General features: G+C 37.3%; 1 protein-coding gene across 4 annotated transcripts in view; it reads right to left on the reverse strand.

Moving 5' to 3' along the window:
* PLCL1 (phospholipase C like 1 (inactive)) overlaps positions 1-14,659 on the reverse strand; it is a 334,323-nt gene that overhangs the window by 66,890 nt on the left and 252,774 nt on the right. For 3 of the 4 annotated variants that reach the window (XM_032405397.1, XM_032405414.1, XM_032405404.1), the window contains exons 2-3: positions 7,311-9,785; positions 4,500-4,703 (exon numbers count right to left, since the gene is read on the reverse strand). In XM_032405397.1, the coding sequence (XP_032261288.1) occupies positions 4,500-4,703; positions 7,311-9,785 (2,679 nt within the window). Of the gene's footprint in view, positions 1-4,499; positions 4,704-6,629; positions 6,736-7,310; positions 9,786-14,659 lie in introns of those variants that run through there. The other variant, XR_004299567.1, reaches the window with a different exon arrangement.

Below are 14,659 nucleotides of genomic sequence, written 5' to 3' on the forward strand. Positions count from 1 at the left end.
TTTCCTACTATTAACGTCTTTCTTTAGCGTAGTATATTTATTACAATTGATGAGCCAATATTGATATAGTATTATTAGCTAAAGTCCAGAGTTTACATTAGGGTTAACTCTTTGTATTATATATTCTATGGGCTTTGACAAATGCATAATGACATGTATTCACTATTACAGGATCATATAGAATAGTTTCAGTGTCCTAAAAATCCTCTGTGCTCCTCCTATTCATCCCTCCCTCCCTCATCCTACCCTGTCTCCCACCTCTGGCCCCTTGATCTTTTTACTGTCTCCATAGTTTTGCCTCAGTCTATAGAGTTTTTAACTGTATGTTTAAGACAAGGAACAGTTTGGTTAGCGTGGTGTCATAGAGGTAAAACAAAGAAGATTTAATGATTTACCATAAACACATCAATTATGGCACCAGATCTACACTATTTTCACCAACAATTAATGCTTCTATTTACTTTTTATTCAACTAACATTCATTGGTAACATAGTACATGCCAGCACTGTTTTAGATGCGAGAGATAACAGTAGTAAGCAAGACAGACAGGGTCTGTGCCATCATGGAGTATACATTTAAATTGAAGGGGAAAGGAAGACAGAAATTAAACAGAAAGTCAAGCAAAATATTTTTCAACACTGCTAAGTAGGGTGATGGAAATAAAACAAGGTTATGTGATAGAGTGACGGGTGGGGACAGTGGTTAGGGAAGACGTCTCTGAGGATATGATATTTGAGCTAAGAATTAAGAGATAAGAAGCAACTATTCATGCAACAGAACATTTCAGGCAGAGGAAACCACAAATAAAATAACCCAGAGGTGGGAACAAACTTGGTCTAGTTGAAGAAAGAAAGAAAGTCCATGTGGCTGGTTAGCAGCGGGGGGTGGTGGGAGGGGGAGGGTTGCGGGTAGTGAACAGGAGTGGGGGTGAGGCTGGGAGAGGTGAGTGAGATAGGTATATAGGTATGCAAGGCCAGATCATAAATGACCCCATAGACCACAGTAAGGAGTTTCCATTTTATTTTAATGGGAAGCCGCTGTAGGATTTCAAGCAGGAAAATCCTGCTTGATCCAATTTTTTTCTTAAATGATTTCTCGAGGGGCGCCTGGGTAGCTCATTGGGTTAAGCGTCTGCCTTCGGCCCAGGTTATGATCCCAGAGTCCTGGGATCGAGCCTCAAATCCTCAAATCCTCCGGCTCCCTGCTCAGCCAGGAGGCTGCTTCTCCCTCTCCTCCCTACTCATGCTCTCTTGTTATCTCTGTCTCTCTCTGTCAAATAAATAAACAAAATCTTTAAAAATAAATAAATAAATAATAAATAATAAAATAAAATAATTACTCGATATGCAGAATATCTTAGAAGTCTTCTTTAAAATAAATATTAACACTGATATATCAAGAGCATTGAAGATGCCAGCCAATACAATGCAAATCCTCGAAAGTAAAAATGATGTTTTTACATTCAGGTCAATATCATCATTACTTGTATAAGTTCCTACTCACTTCCCCACTAAAAGAAATAAGCCAACAGAGCTGTCAAAAGAGTTTTCAATCACTTGCAAGGTCTGCCGAGTTTACCATTTGGCATAGGGATATTTATACTCAGTTCCCGACCAATATGAAAAATCATTTCTGTAGGGAACTATAAATGAAGATCTCATTGTAAGTACTTCTGCTTTCTACTGTGGCCTTTTACTTAAGTATTGGAAAACCATGCTATGCTTGTAATTACAAACTGCATTTTAAAAATACAAATGAGAAAAGGCTGATGTCCAGATTTGGCTCCAGCAGATAGAAATGAAAAAACAAGACAGCATCGGACACTTGGGGATGTCAAACGGAAATTGGCCAAACACAGTTCAGGTGCTCCAGGTGCTCTTCTGCTTATTCCAAGCCCAGCTCCAGGGAACCAGCCTCCCCTCCCAAGGAATGATTTTTCTTTCTTAGCTTCACAGAGAATTGGAAGAATAAGTGATTTCAACTGTCTGTCTCTATGGCAACTAGTACCCTAATTTCACCTCTTAGATGGCAATTATACCTATTCACTGAATAGCTTTCAGTCCCTACTTTTATGACGAAAAAATTGATTTCATGAAAAATGAGATATAGGTAATAGGTGAACTTTTCCCCCAGCAACCATGGAGTACAGTTTATAAGAGGTGTGATCATTCAGAAGCAGAATGCATTCTATGGGTTTTTTTTTTTTTTCTTTTTCAATTGTAGGGTGTTTATCCCAAATGTCTTTCCTCTAGTTGTTTTTTTAAGGATAAAAGATTATTCTTTTCTTGCTTAACATTTATTTTTTTTATTCAACTATGAAAATTAGTTGGGTTCATTGTAAAGAGTTTTGCAAATAGAGAATAAAAAGTAGAAAAACATAAACAAGAAAATAAAGTTCATTCTCCTTACTTAAAAATAATCACTATTAATATTCTGCTAACAGTTTAGATGTGTGATGTGTATACATATAAATATAATTTAAATCCTATAGTGTATATTTTTTTTGTAGCTGGACTTTTTCACAAAATATGTTATGAGAAGTTTACCATACCATTAAATATTCTCCTAATGCATGATTTTAATGGCTTCAAAAGAGTCCATAATATTGGTTTACTATATTTTATTTAACTAATAGTTCTATGTTGACATTTAACATAAATGTTTATGTACATCACTATTGCCTTAACATAAATTCAGAAAACAAATACATAAATCAAGTGGGAAAAACATTTTAAATTATATTGCCAAATTTATCTCCCCCAAAATTATGCCAGTTTATTTTCCTAGTAGAGGTAAATGGATGAGAGTATCCATTACCTTAAATTCTCTATCAGAAGTACTATTTTTTTAGTGCCAATGAGAGAGGGAATATTTTAGTACATTTCTTTAATATCTTTAATTAAAAACTTATTTTAAGGTTAAATATGTTTTTAGATTTTCTTTTTTTTAGGGGGGAAGAGATACATGAATTGCCTGTTCACCTCTGAAGCAAAGAATATATGTTATCCCCTAATAACTCTCCTCTCTCTATTTCTTAGTAACAGAAGAGATAACTTTTAGTTGGGCACATAGCCCCTTGAAATAAAGACATTTCCCATTCTCCTTTGCAGCTAAGTGTAGCTATGTATTAACTCTAGGCTGATGAAATATAAGCAAAAATGATCTATGCTATTTTGGAGAAATGTCCTTAAAGGCAAAAGATATGCCCTCTTTTTCTCTTCATCATTCTTGATGGTTGAATGCAGATGTTATGGTTGGAGCTTCAGCAGCCATTTTGGACCATAAGGATAAGGGTCACACTATAGGGATGGTAGACCAGAAAACTAGAGGGAGCCTAGGTTCCTAAGAACTTTACAGAAGTTCCATCTTGGAAGGTTGGTCTCCAGATTTTTATTTGAAAGAGTAAAACTGTATTTTTAAGCCATGATTGTGTTGCACTGTTTGTTTTATCAAGCTGTACTTAAACTTAATTGATGTAAGATTTTTTTCTCCATATTTTTTCTTACTGATTTCTTTTTCATCAACAATTTATTTATTTTTTAGAGAGAGAGAGTGAACAAGCAGAGGGAGGGGCAGAGGGAGAGAGAGAATCTTGAAGTAGACTCCCTAGTGGGCTCCATTCCAGGACCCTGAGATCATGACCTGAGCCACAATCAGGAGTCAGCTGCTTAACCGACTGAGCCACCCAGGTGACCCTTCTTACTGATTTTTAAGTGCACTTTCTATTTTAAGGATAGTTACACTTTATCTGGTATATATGTTACAAATTTTTCCAGATTTTCATTTGCTCCTTAATTTTTTATGGAATTAGGAGGCAAAAATATAATTATTCTTAAACTTAATTACTACATAAATTAATTATACATTCAGAAAAATAATTTAACAGTGTTAGCTTAGAAATACAAATTCCAGGGGTGCCTGGGTGGCTCAGTCGGTTAAGGGTCTGCCTTTGGTTCAGGTCATGATACCCGAGGTCCTAGGATAGAGCCCCTGTATCTGGCTCCCTGCTCAGCAGGGAGTCTGCTTCTCCCCCTTCCTCTGCCCCTCCCCCTACTTGTGCTCTGTGCTCTCTCTCCCTCTCAAAAAAAAAATTAAATCTTAAAAAAAAAGAAATATAAATTCCAGAGAAATATTTTGTCACAAATATCATAAGGCAGCACTGAGAAGCATATGTTCATTTCTTACAGGTACACAATTAAATGGTTATGTTGCAGGCCAAAGTCATTTAGATGATTAGAAATTGTGTATATTTTTGAAGACTTAATAATTCATTCCTTACTAATGCAGAGAATTTCTGTTTGTAATTTGTGGGGCTCTGGGTTCAAAGCATTGCCCCAGAAGTCTTCACTGGGCCTTAAGGGAAGCTGAGCGGGCCAGCTCTGCCTGCTACTCCCAATGTGATTTATTCATTAGAGTTCCACAAAAGAGTCCCTGCCGATGACTTCCCCCCCCACCCCCACACACACACAGATAAGAAATCTAGAGTCACAATTCCTACCAGATCATAAGCAGCCAGCATTTTTTTCTGCACATCTGGAATTGCCCCCAGAGGCTCCAGATAAGGAAAGTTGTCTTTCATCACAAGAGAGACTGAAGGAGTATTATCACTGGTGATGAGCCGAGAGGACAGGGTCAACAGGCACTGTTTCAGACTGGCAATTGGAGGAAGTCCACACAGTTCCTTAATAGACACTATGGCATTCTGTGGGGAAGCAAACATGCAATTAGACTTCTGACCACATGACGCATCACCCCCAGCACTTCTAGGTTTACACAAAAGTATATTCATTAAAAGTATACCCTCCGATACATATGTAATTTGGAGGAAACTGGATTATAATCAACCAGAAGTGTAACATGCACCAAGAAAGCACACAGAACTAATTCACTATCATACTTCATCTTTGTCAATTTTTAGCAACTGCCACAAAAATGCCATAAAGCAAAGCTGATTGTGAACCAAGGCTACACAGTGCTTTTCAAAGCAGAGCATTGGAATATTCACACAAATTAGCCTTGGCTGGTTGTGAATATCTTATTCGATTTGCATCATGATGATCATAAAAACATGCCAGTGATTATACATTGGAGTACATCTCCTTCGGGCTTTTCCCCTCAAGGTAGCAGGCTGCAATTACTCACAGATGTGCATTCGACTAACCATCAATTGTATTTCTCTGTCATCCCATCAGAAATGCACCTGACAGATGCACATACTAAAACAAATTTCATGTAGAGCTACATTTGTCCATGTTTTACAGGCTTTTAAAATTCATTTGAAATAGAAATTATAACTATTTCATATTTTATTAACAGCGAGCAGTACCTAACCTATTATATGTCAAATGAATTTAGCGACAATGATGGTATTTCATTTTTCTACTGATTAGGCTCCAAATAATCCTTAACCCAAAAGACTTTATGTTAAGGTGATATAAATTATCAGTATTACCTGGAAAAAAACTTTATCCATAACCAACTCTCCTTACGATGCATTTTAAAAACATAGTATGTGTAAAGGATATATTTCAAGAATTACATAGAAATAAATAAAATCGATTTCTAATATGTAAAGTAAGATGTAGAAATGATGTATAAGTCGGAGGGGGAGAAGAACCATGAGAGACAATGGACTCTGAAAAACAAACTGAGGGTTCTAGAGGGGAGGGGGTTGGGAGGATGGGTTAGCCTGGTGATGGGTATTGAGGAGGGCACGTTCTGCATGGAGCACTGGGTGTTATGCACAAACAATGAATCATGGAACACTATATCTAAAACTAATGATGTAATGTATGGGGATTAACATAACAATAAAAAAATTTAAAAAAAAATAAAAATAAAAAAAAGAAATGATGTATAAGTAATCTAATACAGGGATTTATAATAGTTTTGAATTATGTCAGAAAAAGTCAGATAGAAAATGGTAATATTTGGAACCTATTTTTAAAATAGTGGCTAAGGCAACCACTTCAAATAAAATGCTTACAATCTAAGTACTTATGTGTGAATTATGTACCATACTGTTTTCCACCACTTCAGCTATTTAAAATTGATTTTAAGTCTTTTCTGGAATTTGTCTGTGAAATAATGTAAAAATAAAGTCTTCACCAAATGATGGGTTTGAGATTCAGCATCACATGACTAAAAACCATGAATGATCATGAGTTTTGGTAGTAGGCCATTCTGGATTTAAAGACCAACATTCCTATTTACTAACTGCAATATTTGGGAAATCACTTAACTTCTTCAAGCTTGTTTTCTATCTTGAAAGTAGGGATTGTTTGGTGAGAATTACCATTAAAATGTTAGCTAAAGGAGCAAATAAACTGCATTGAAAAATATTCCTCTCTTGTTTTGTTCTCAGACTGCTACTTCTTCTGCCGACCAACACCTCTTTGCACATTGCAGGAACTTAGTATTTGTTGTTTGGTTGTTTCTCAGTAACATGACCCTAGAATAGATATATTCTATAGTATTCAAGAAAGAAATTGGCAACCATCTATGATTTCAAGCATTAATGAAGGAAAAGAAACTAACATTGAATTTCCACATGCCAGGAGTGGGCAATTTACATACATTGTCATTTAATTCTGATAATAATTCTGTGATGTATTACTATTTTTCTTACCTTATGTGGAGAAAACTGATGATCAGAGATCTGAAATAACTTGCTCAAGATCACAAGGGGATAGAATTTAAGCCAGAATCCAGGTTCTTTCAATTAAACCACTTTTCTAAGAGAAGACCACATAGTTTTCAACAAGTTCAAGTGCTGACTATTGTTTGTTTAGTTGTGTTTGCTCTTGTGGGGAGTAATTTATTATCGTTGTTGTCATACACTTAAACAACTAAAATAACCTAATAAGCATTACATTTGTTTCTATGACTTCAAATTCCCTTTCATGTTCATATCTGCAAATATTTAACATATATACTTGTAATTAGTATTGTCTGTATATATAATATATATTGCACATACATATAATATTTTATATTCCATTTTGTTTACATTGTTTCATACACACAACCCCATATTGGTTATGTGGCAGGGATATTTAATGGATCTATAAAACATTTATATTAACTGGTTTAGTTCAGGCCAAATTTAACACAGCATTCATTCACAATTAGGTACATAAAATATATCTGCTTTATCAGAGACAACACTTAATTCAGTGGTACATGGGTTTATACAACTTTTCTGATAATTTTTTGAGGAATCAGATCACTAGTAAAACACAGTGTTCACCAGTAAGGGAGAGGTAGGAAGAAGTAGGGGCAGGGAAGAAGAGCTTGGGATTTTTCCTACCTGCATATTTTCTCTCATATCTATGGCTTCTCGTAAGGGATGAACTGCTATTTTAAAGATGTCATCTATGGTCTTAAGGCCGATATTCCTGAGCATGGTGTATTCTCGAACTTTCTTCCCCATTCTCACTGACAGGCTGCGCTTCTGTGCCTTTCCTCCTCCACTTCGATTAGTTATTGCTATGTGGACAAAAAGGGTTACATGCTCCATGATGTCACCCACAAAAGAGCGCAGGGGAACATGCCGATATCCAGGCTGCAAACATTCAAACGGTATCGTATATTGTCCTATAAACTCATCCCCAATGTAGTCATCATCCAGAACGACAAAACGAATCATGGCCAGCTCAGGTAGGTTTACTTGAAACTCAAAAGTTTCATCAAAAATAGGGTTATCACTGTTCTGTTGGACAGTTTTAGTTCTTTGTTCTGAACAGTCTGCTGGAATTCCATGTATCTCTATACAAACATAGGGATCTATGACATCTCCTTTGGCACAAGCTCCTTTGGGCTTTGGAAAATTCTGACCACTGATGATCTTGATATGAAGAACGAGAGGAGACACCCCAGGTACAATGCCCTTGGTGTTTGCACTGAAGTAAGAAACTTCATCTCGCATGATGGATGGCCTTAGAACATAACCACAGCCACCATTTTGAAGAAACCAGCCTGTGTGAAGGTCCATCATTGGACCTGGAGTCTGAAAATTCATTGCCACAATCTGACAGCCACAATTCCAAAAGTCCTGTGGATTCAAGTTACTGGAATCGATCCTCATGGCACTTGGATAGATTCTCGATAAGAATCTCTTATTATAATTTACAAAATCCTCTGGGTACTCATTTGCAATTCGGCTGGCCTCTGTTTCGCTAAATGAACACATTTCCCAATAGTTTTGGCTTTTCATAGACAGTTCAAAATCTCTATACTGAACAGACTTGCAGATGGATACCAAATCGGAGAGTTCCCTACACAGGAGGATTTGTTTCTGCTCGCCATTGTAATCTACCGACAGCCTTCGAGACATTTCCGCTTCTTCATCTTCATCTGTTACTTCTCCTTCCAAAACATCTGGGTCAGAAGGCAATTTCTTTCCTTTCACAATAATCATTCTTTTCAATTTTTCTGGTGATGGGAGGTAGGTTTCTGATGGCAAAGGTGCCTCAGTATAGAGCTTATCGCCAAAGATCTTTTTCATCTGTTGAGCCATTATCTTTTGCTGTGGTAGGGAGCAGTGATTTCCCAGGCAAAGAATGAGTGGGTATTCGGAAGCAACGAAGGCAAATTTATTTATCACCTCTATGACACTTCGAAAGGAAAGATGGGTCGTCACATTATTTCGATTACAAAGGATCGGCTCATTGTCTGAACCATCACTAACATCAAGTTCAATGCTTCGACAGCCCATTTTCAAAGCTCTAACGTACCCATTAATATCAGCCGGCCCCCTGAACTGGTCTTCTATGAGATAGGTGTTGTGCGAAGCATTGATATAGTAGTGAGATAGTGGCTGGGTCATATCTTGGGCAACCTTTTTTTGCTCAGGATCAAAAATGTCACATTCTGGTGACAACAGATACTGGGTAAAGCCATCAATTGCAAGAAACCCTTTTTGACGACCCTCTTCGGAAAGTTCATATCTCCGAATAATGTCTAAGCACATATCCTCAGTAATATGGGTGACTCCTTGCTCAGCTTCTAAAAAGAGCATGAGATCATTGGCATCCAAATATTCTTTGTTCTTAGATATCTGGACCAGTAAGAAATATACTTCCGGCCTGGTGCAAAGTTCACAAAAAGCCTCACAAAATTCCTCTTCCGTCACTCGTGTGGTTAGTTTTTCTTTGCTCTTCTGGATTTCTTTAAACTTTAACCTGATCTTGGATTCCTTCAAGGTAGGGTTGAGTTGTTTTATCAACTCTACAGAAGTGTCTTCCAACATAATCCCATTCCCATCAACATCTGCCGCTTCAAACACTGTTTTCAACCACATGAACCTTGGTGTGTTCTGGTTGCCCTCCATAAAGTCAAGGGGTTGCTTACTTCGAGAAACCAGGTACCGTAAACCTGACACCCAGATATTTGCTACGTCTGCTGAATTGGCAACTAGGTCCAGAGACTCATAGTTTTCCCCATGGAGTATAGAAAAGGCACAGTCCTCACAAATCTGGTCAGCGAGGCCATTGTTTCTAAATGTTTCTGTGTTCTTCCCCAGTCTGATCTCTTTTATAGCAGAAATGTCAAGCTTAGCTTTCTCAAGGTCTTTCTTGGAAGGTTCCCAGCGAAGAGCTTGGAGGTCTGTGTCCAGAGTGAAAAAACGGTTATAAATACGAGAATTTGGCCGGACCTTCTTTAATTCGCAGCCAGCTTGCATGAAGCTGATGCAGTCACTCGCACTGCTAATTTTCTTTTCCGATGGCATGCTGCTGAAAGACACTGTTTTCTTTCTTCCACCACATTTTTGGTTTGAAGGATCCTGTAAAGTAATTTGAAAATAATGAATCAATTTTCCTTAGAAAAAAGACAAATTCAATAACACTCTATGAACTCCTCAGACTCCACTCAGATATTATAATTATTTGGACCTAGAAGCTAGCTTAAAATACACATTTTCACTGTTCCAGAAAAAGAATTGCTGAGAACATTGATATTATTAGGTTCAGAAAAAAAAAAACTTATTTTTCAAATGCCTGGTGTTCTTTGAAATAAAATAAACTATTAAGTTAACTACAAATCACTCATTTGTTCATTAAAGCAGATTTCCTAAGAACCTCTACATGTTGGTACTTTAACAACCTAGCTCAAATCCCTACAGATATGTGAAAGAAATAATGCTGGATTTCTTTAAAAAGTTTTCCTCATTTATACTAAGCAACAGTTTAAGTTTTAAACTTAAAACTAGTCCAAATAAAAGATTTTTGCCTTCATATGCTTTTCATCAAAAAGGACTGGCAATAGACAACGGACAGAATGGGAGACGATATTTGCAAACGACATATCAGATAAAAGGCTAGTATCTAAAAATCTATAAAGAACTTATCAAATCAACACCCAAAGAACAAATAATCCAATCCAGAAATGGGCAGAAGACATGAACAGACATTTCTGCAAAGAAGACATCCAAATGGCCAACAGACACATGAAAAAGTGCTTAAATCCCTTGGCATCAGGGAAATACAAATCAAAACCTCAATGAGATACCACCTCACACCAGTCAGAATGGCTAAAATTAACAAGTCAGGAAACGACAGATGTTAGGGAGGATGCGGAAAAAGGGGAACCCTCCTACTGTTGGTGGGAATGCAAGCTGGTGCAGCCACTCTGGAAAACAGTATGGAAGTTCCTCAAAAAGTTGAAATAGAGCTACCCTACAACTCAGCAATTGCACTACTGGGTATTTACCCCAAAGATACAAATGTAGTGATCCGAAGGGGCATGTGCACCCCAATGTTTATAGCAGCAATGTCCACAATGGCGAAACTATGGAAAGAGCCTAGATGTCCATCAACAGATGAATGGATAAAGAAGATGTGGTATAGGGCTCCTGGGTGGCTCAGTTGGTTAAGCAACTGCCTTCGGCTCAGGTCATGATCCTGGAGTCCTAGGATCGAGTCCCACGTCGGGCTCCCTGCTCGGCGGGGGGTCTGCTTCTCCCTCTGACCCTCTTCCCTCTCGTGCTCTCTGTCTCTCATTCTCTCTCTCTCAAATAAATAAATAAAATCTTTAAAAAAAAAAAGAAGATGTGGTATATATATACAATGGCATATTATACAGCCATCAAAAAACGAAATCTTGCCATTTGCAACAACGTGGATGGAACTAGAGGGTATTATGCTAAGCAAAATAAGTCAATCAGAGAAAGACAAGTATCATATGATCTCACTGATAGAAGGAATTTGAGAAACAAGGCAGAGGATCATAGGGGAAGGGAGGGAAAAATGAAACAAGGCAAAACCAGAGAGGGAGACAAACCATAAGAGACTCTTAATCTCAGGAAACAAACTGAGGGTTGCTGGAGTGGAGGGGGGTGGGAGGAATGGGGTGGCTGGGTGATGGACACTGGGGATGGTATGTGCTATGGTGAGTGCTGTGAATTGTGTAAGACTGATGAATCACAGACCTGTACCCCTGAAACAAATAATATATTATATGTTAATTAAAAAAAAAATTTTTTTTAAAAAGGACTGGCAATAAAACTTAACTAAAAGTCACTTTTTTTCCTCAGACTATTTTGAAGAATGTAAGTGTCTTGAAAGTCAGACTGAGAGCTAACAATAGACAAATGACTCTAACTAGAGCAAATTTTCAGACTAAGGTAAACAGTTTGGATGAACTTTATGAGAATCAATACCCGCATTTCGGTATAATGCTATTAGCAGCCACAGCATAGAACCAAACAGAAATCTGAATGGTTCCACTAACTTTTAATGTTCTCCCAATGTAAATTACATTTCCAAGCTGTCTGCCATAGAATTTCACAGAGAACACTTGCACCTCGCCTTTTCCCCCTCTCTTTAAGTGTCATTGGATCTTACTCTCAAAGAATCCCTGTGTCCTCAGCCCACTTCGCCCTTTGCTGAACAACAGTGTTGACAGGGCATTAGACCTTCTCTGTTCAGATTAGTGTGCCTTAAGCAGGTTAATTATTCCTTGTGACTATTTCCTTCTTGGGTGTATCTAGGCCTTCTCACATATTGTCTTTCTCAAATTACAGGTCTGGTCCTTATATTCATAATAGATGTCATCTTAGTCCCAAACCGTCCGCTATGTCGATCACTCCTAATTTATTTACACTGAACATCTGACCAATGCCACTTAAAACTGGATATTTTTTTATACTTCCTTCTGTTCAGACCATAGATTAAAGTTAATAATGCTCGCAACCAGATCATCAACTCAGATAATTCTCCCAGGAACAAATTTCCCAAACACAACTTAAGGCATGTTTACGGTGCCTGATTTTATAAGCATATCAAAGAGGCAGCAAAGTGTGGAATGCAAAAGGCAATGTCCTTATGTAAAACTAACTAGTCTCAAGCTGTGATTATTCCGTTCAGTAGATCTATGACCTTGGGTAAGTCACTTAGCCTCTCTGAATCTTAATTTCTGCTTCTCAATAGGAATCAATAATTCTTTTATATAATAGTGTTGCTGAGAGACTCAAAAGAAAAAGTGTTTGTGAATATTCTTTGTAAATTGTAAGTGCTTATAAGGTTACTCTTTTTGAAAGAAGTACATTTCTTCATACACCTGGTCACTGCAGGACCTGACCAGGATATTGGGGGTTATCAAGAAGTTGATTCATTCTTGACCTCTGAGCATTTAAGACAAATCTTCAGCGATAAACAGAAAATATTTTAAAACAGACACATGATATTGCTATTTTAAGCCCTGAGAAGTATGACCAAAGTAGTCTGGGCTGTCTCCTTCACTGGCATTCTTTTAAAACAGGGTAGAATGTCTCCCCTAAGGCCTTATTTAATTGTGATCCTGCCTATAAGAGCCTCCTTATCCTGTGATTCAGGAAAAGGCAGGATGATTTATTATTCAATTGACTAAAACCTTGCCCATGAAAAGAAAACAAAATTTGCTTTAGTTATGGAATGTTGGTGGGATGATTCATTAACTCAAATATATATCTGATCTTCAAGTGACAAAGATATATATTACCCAATTTGTTTACAGAATAAAAAAGAATTCTGTATAGATTACAGAATATTGCTTCTTGATGTCCTGGCATTTAACAATTTAGCTCTTACTTTTCCAGAGAGTTGTTATTTTTAATTATCCCATAGTAGTCAATTTCCTCATCCTTAAGTTAAAAAACAAGTATAAATCTTCAGCTATTTATATGCAGTTGCACTATTAGAACACATTTAAATTCATCACAACCCACATGCTCAAAAATCTCAGATGTATATGTGTATTTTTCCACACCATGAAGGCAGGCACCTAATGGCACTGCTGAGAAAAGGTTACTCTACCAAGTAAAATAAAGAGGGTAACTGTGAATTGTGATAGTAAATTAGACTGTGACTCAGCTTTTAAAGCTACCATTTGACTAGGCTTTTAAACTAATGAGACCTTTCACAACAAAAATTATTTTTATATAAATCAGATCATCTTCTAAGAAAGATTATAGTCAACAGAATTATAAAACCTCTAATAGTTGCTAACAAACCTTAAGTGGGAAATTAGTGTTGCTGTAAATGCATGTATGTAGTTCCTGTGCCCGACGTTTGGTACCACACCAACCTTCACAGTCTTAACGCTTCACTCTTGACTTGAACCACTGTTCACGAGAACAAAAGTACTGTTATCAGAAGAGCTTTCTCTTACAAGCCTCTCTTCTCTGTGGTGGTATCTCCTTAAATCAAGACTTTCTCTCCTAGTAAGATAAGCCTTCAAGAGATAAATGTTTTCTATCTAGCCTAGGAAAGAATTGACCTGCTCCAAAATGCTTATTTCCTGTTTTGACCTCTAATTCCCACATGATTACAAAACTTATCCCAAAATGCCTTAAAACATGGAACCAGCAGAAAAGATACACTCTTAGGTTTCAATTCACGAAGGACAAACTCCAAAATTATTACAAGCCCCCAAATGAGCCAAAAACTGGCAAAAACACATGTGAACAAATAATTAGCTTGTCTGCTACTGACTAGAGTCAAGATTATTTCTATTCAAAATATGCTGGAAAAGTTTCAGGACTCCGATATTTCTCTGTTTGTTTTCAATGGTCATGCTATGCATTAGCTCTGAAAAGCTGAGAGGGAAAGGTGGGTGGGATTGTATTGAGTGGACAAGGAAGATGAACAACTCCAAATCTCCTCCTGAGCTTCATCACCACCATGGCCTCTTTGCCGAGCCCATAGCCCCACATCTGTGTTTCTCTCAAGAAGATCTTGGCAGATTGGTGGTGGAGAAGGGGGACTGTTCAGGTAAACAGACAGGAGATATCCCCAAATGAAAAAAAAATTGAAGTGTTGGTAATAGATCTTCCTGTTGATAAATACAAAAAAATATCTGATGATGGAATGAGAGAAAATCCACTGCAGTTATCTATATAATGGAAAGACAGGTGCTTTTGGCACTTTCCAAGAGAAACCAAAGTTTGTTGTCGGTTCAGGTGTGCTCTTGTCATCTTCCAGCTCACTAGATAATTGAATTGACTCCTATAGTCATAAGGTCATTATTATAAGGAGATTATCATAAAGTATGAGGACTTTCCATTTATTTTTTTTAAAAGATATTATTTATTTATTTATTTTTCAGAAAGAGAGAGACCACAAGCAGAGGGAATGACAGGCAGTGGGAGAAGTTGAGCAAGGAGCCTGATGGGGGACTAGA

The sequence above is a fragment of the Phoca vitulina genome, unplaced genomic scaffold (assembly GCF_004348235.1).
Source record: "Phoca vitulina isolate PV1807 unplaced genomic scaffold, GSC_HSeal_1.0 scaffold1, whole genome shotgun sequence".
NCBI classification, from domain to species: Eukaryota; Metazoa; Chordata; class Mammalia; order Carnivora; family Phocidae; genus Phoca; species Phoca vitulina.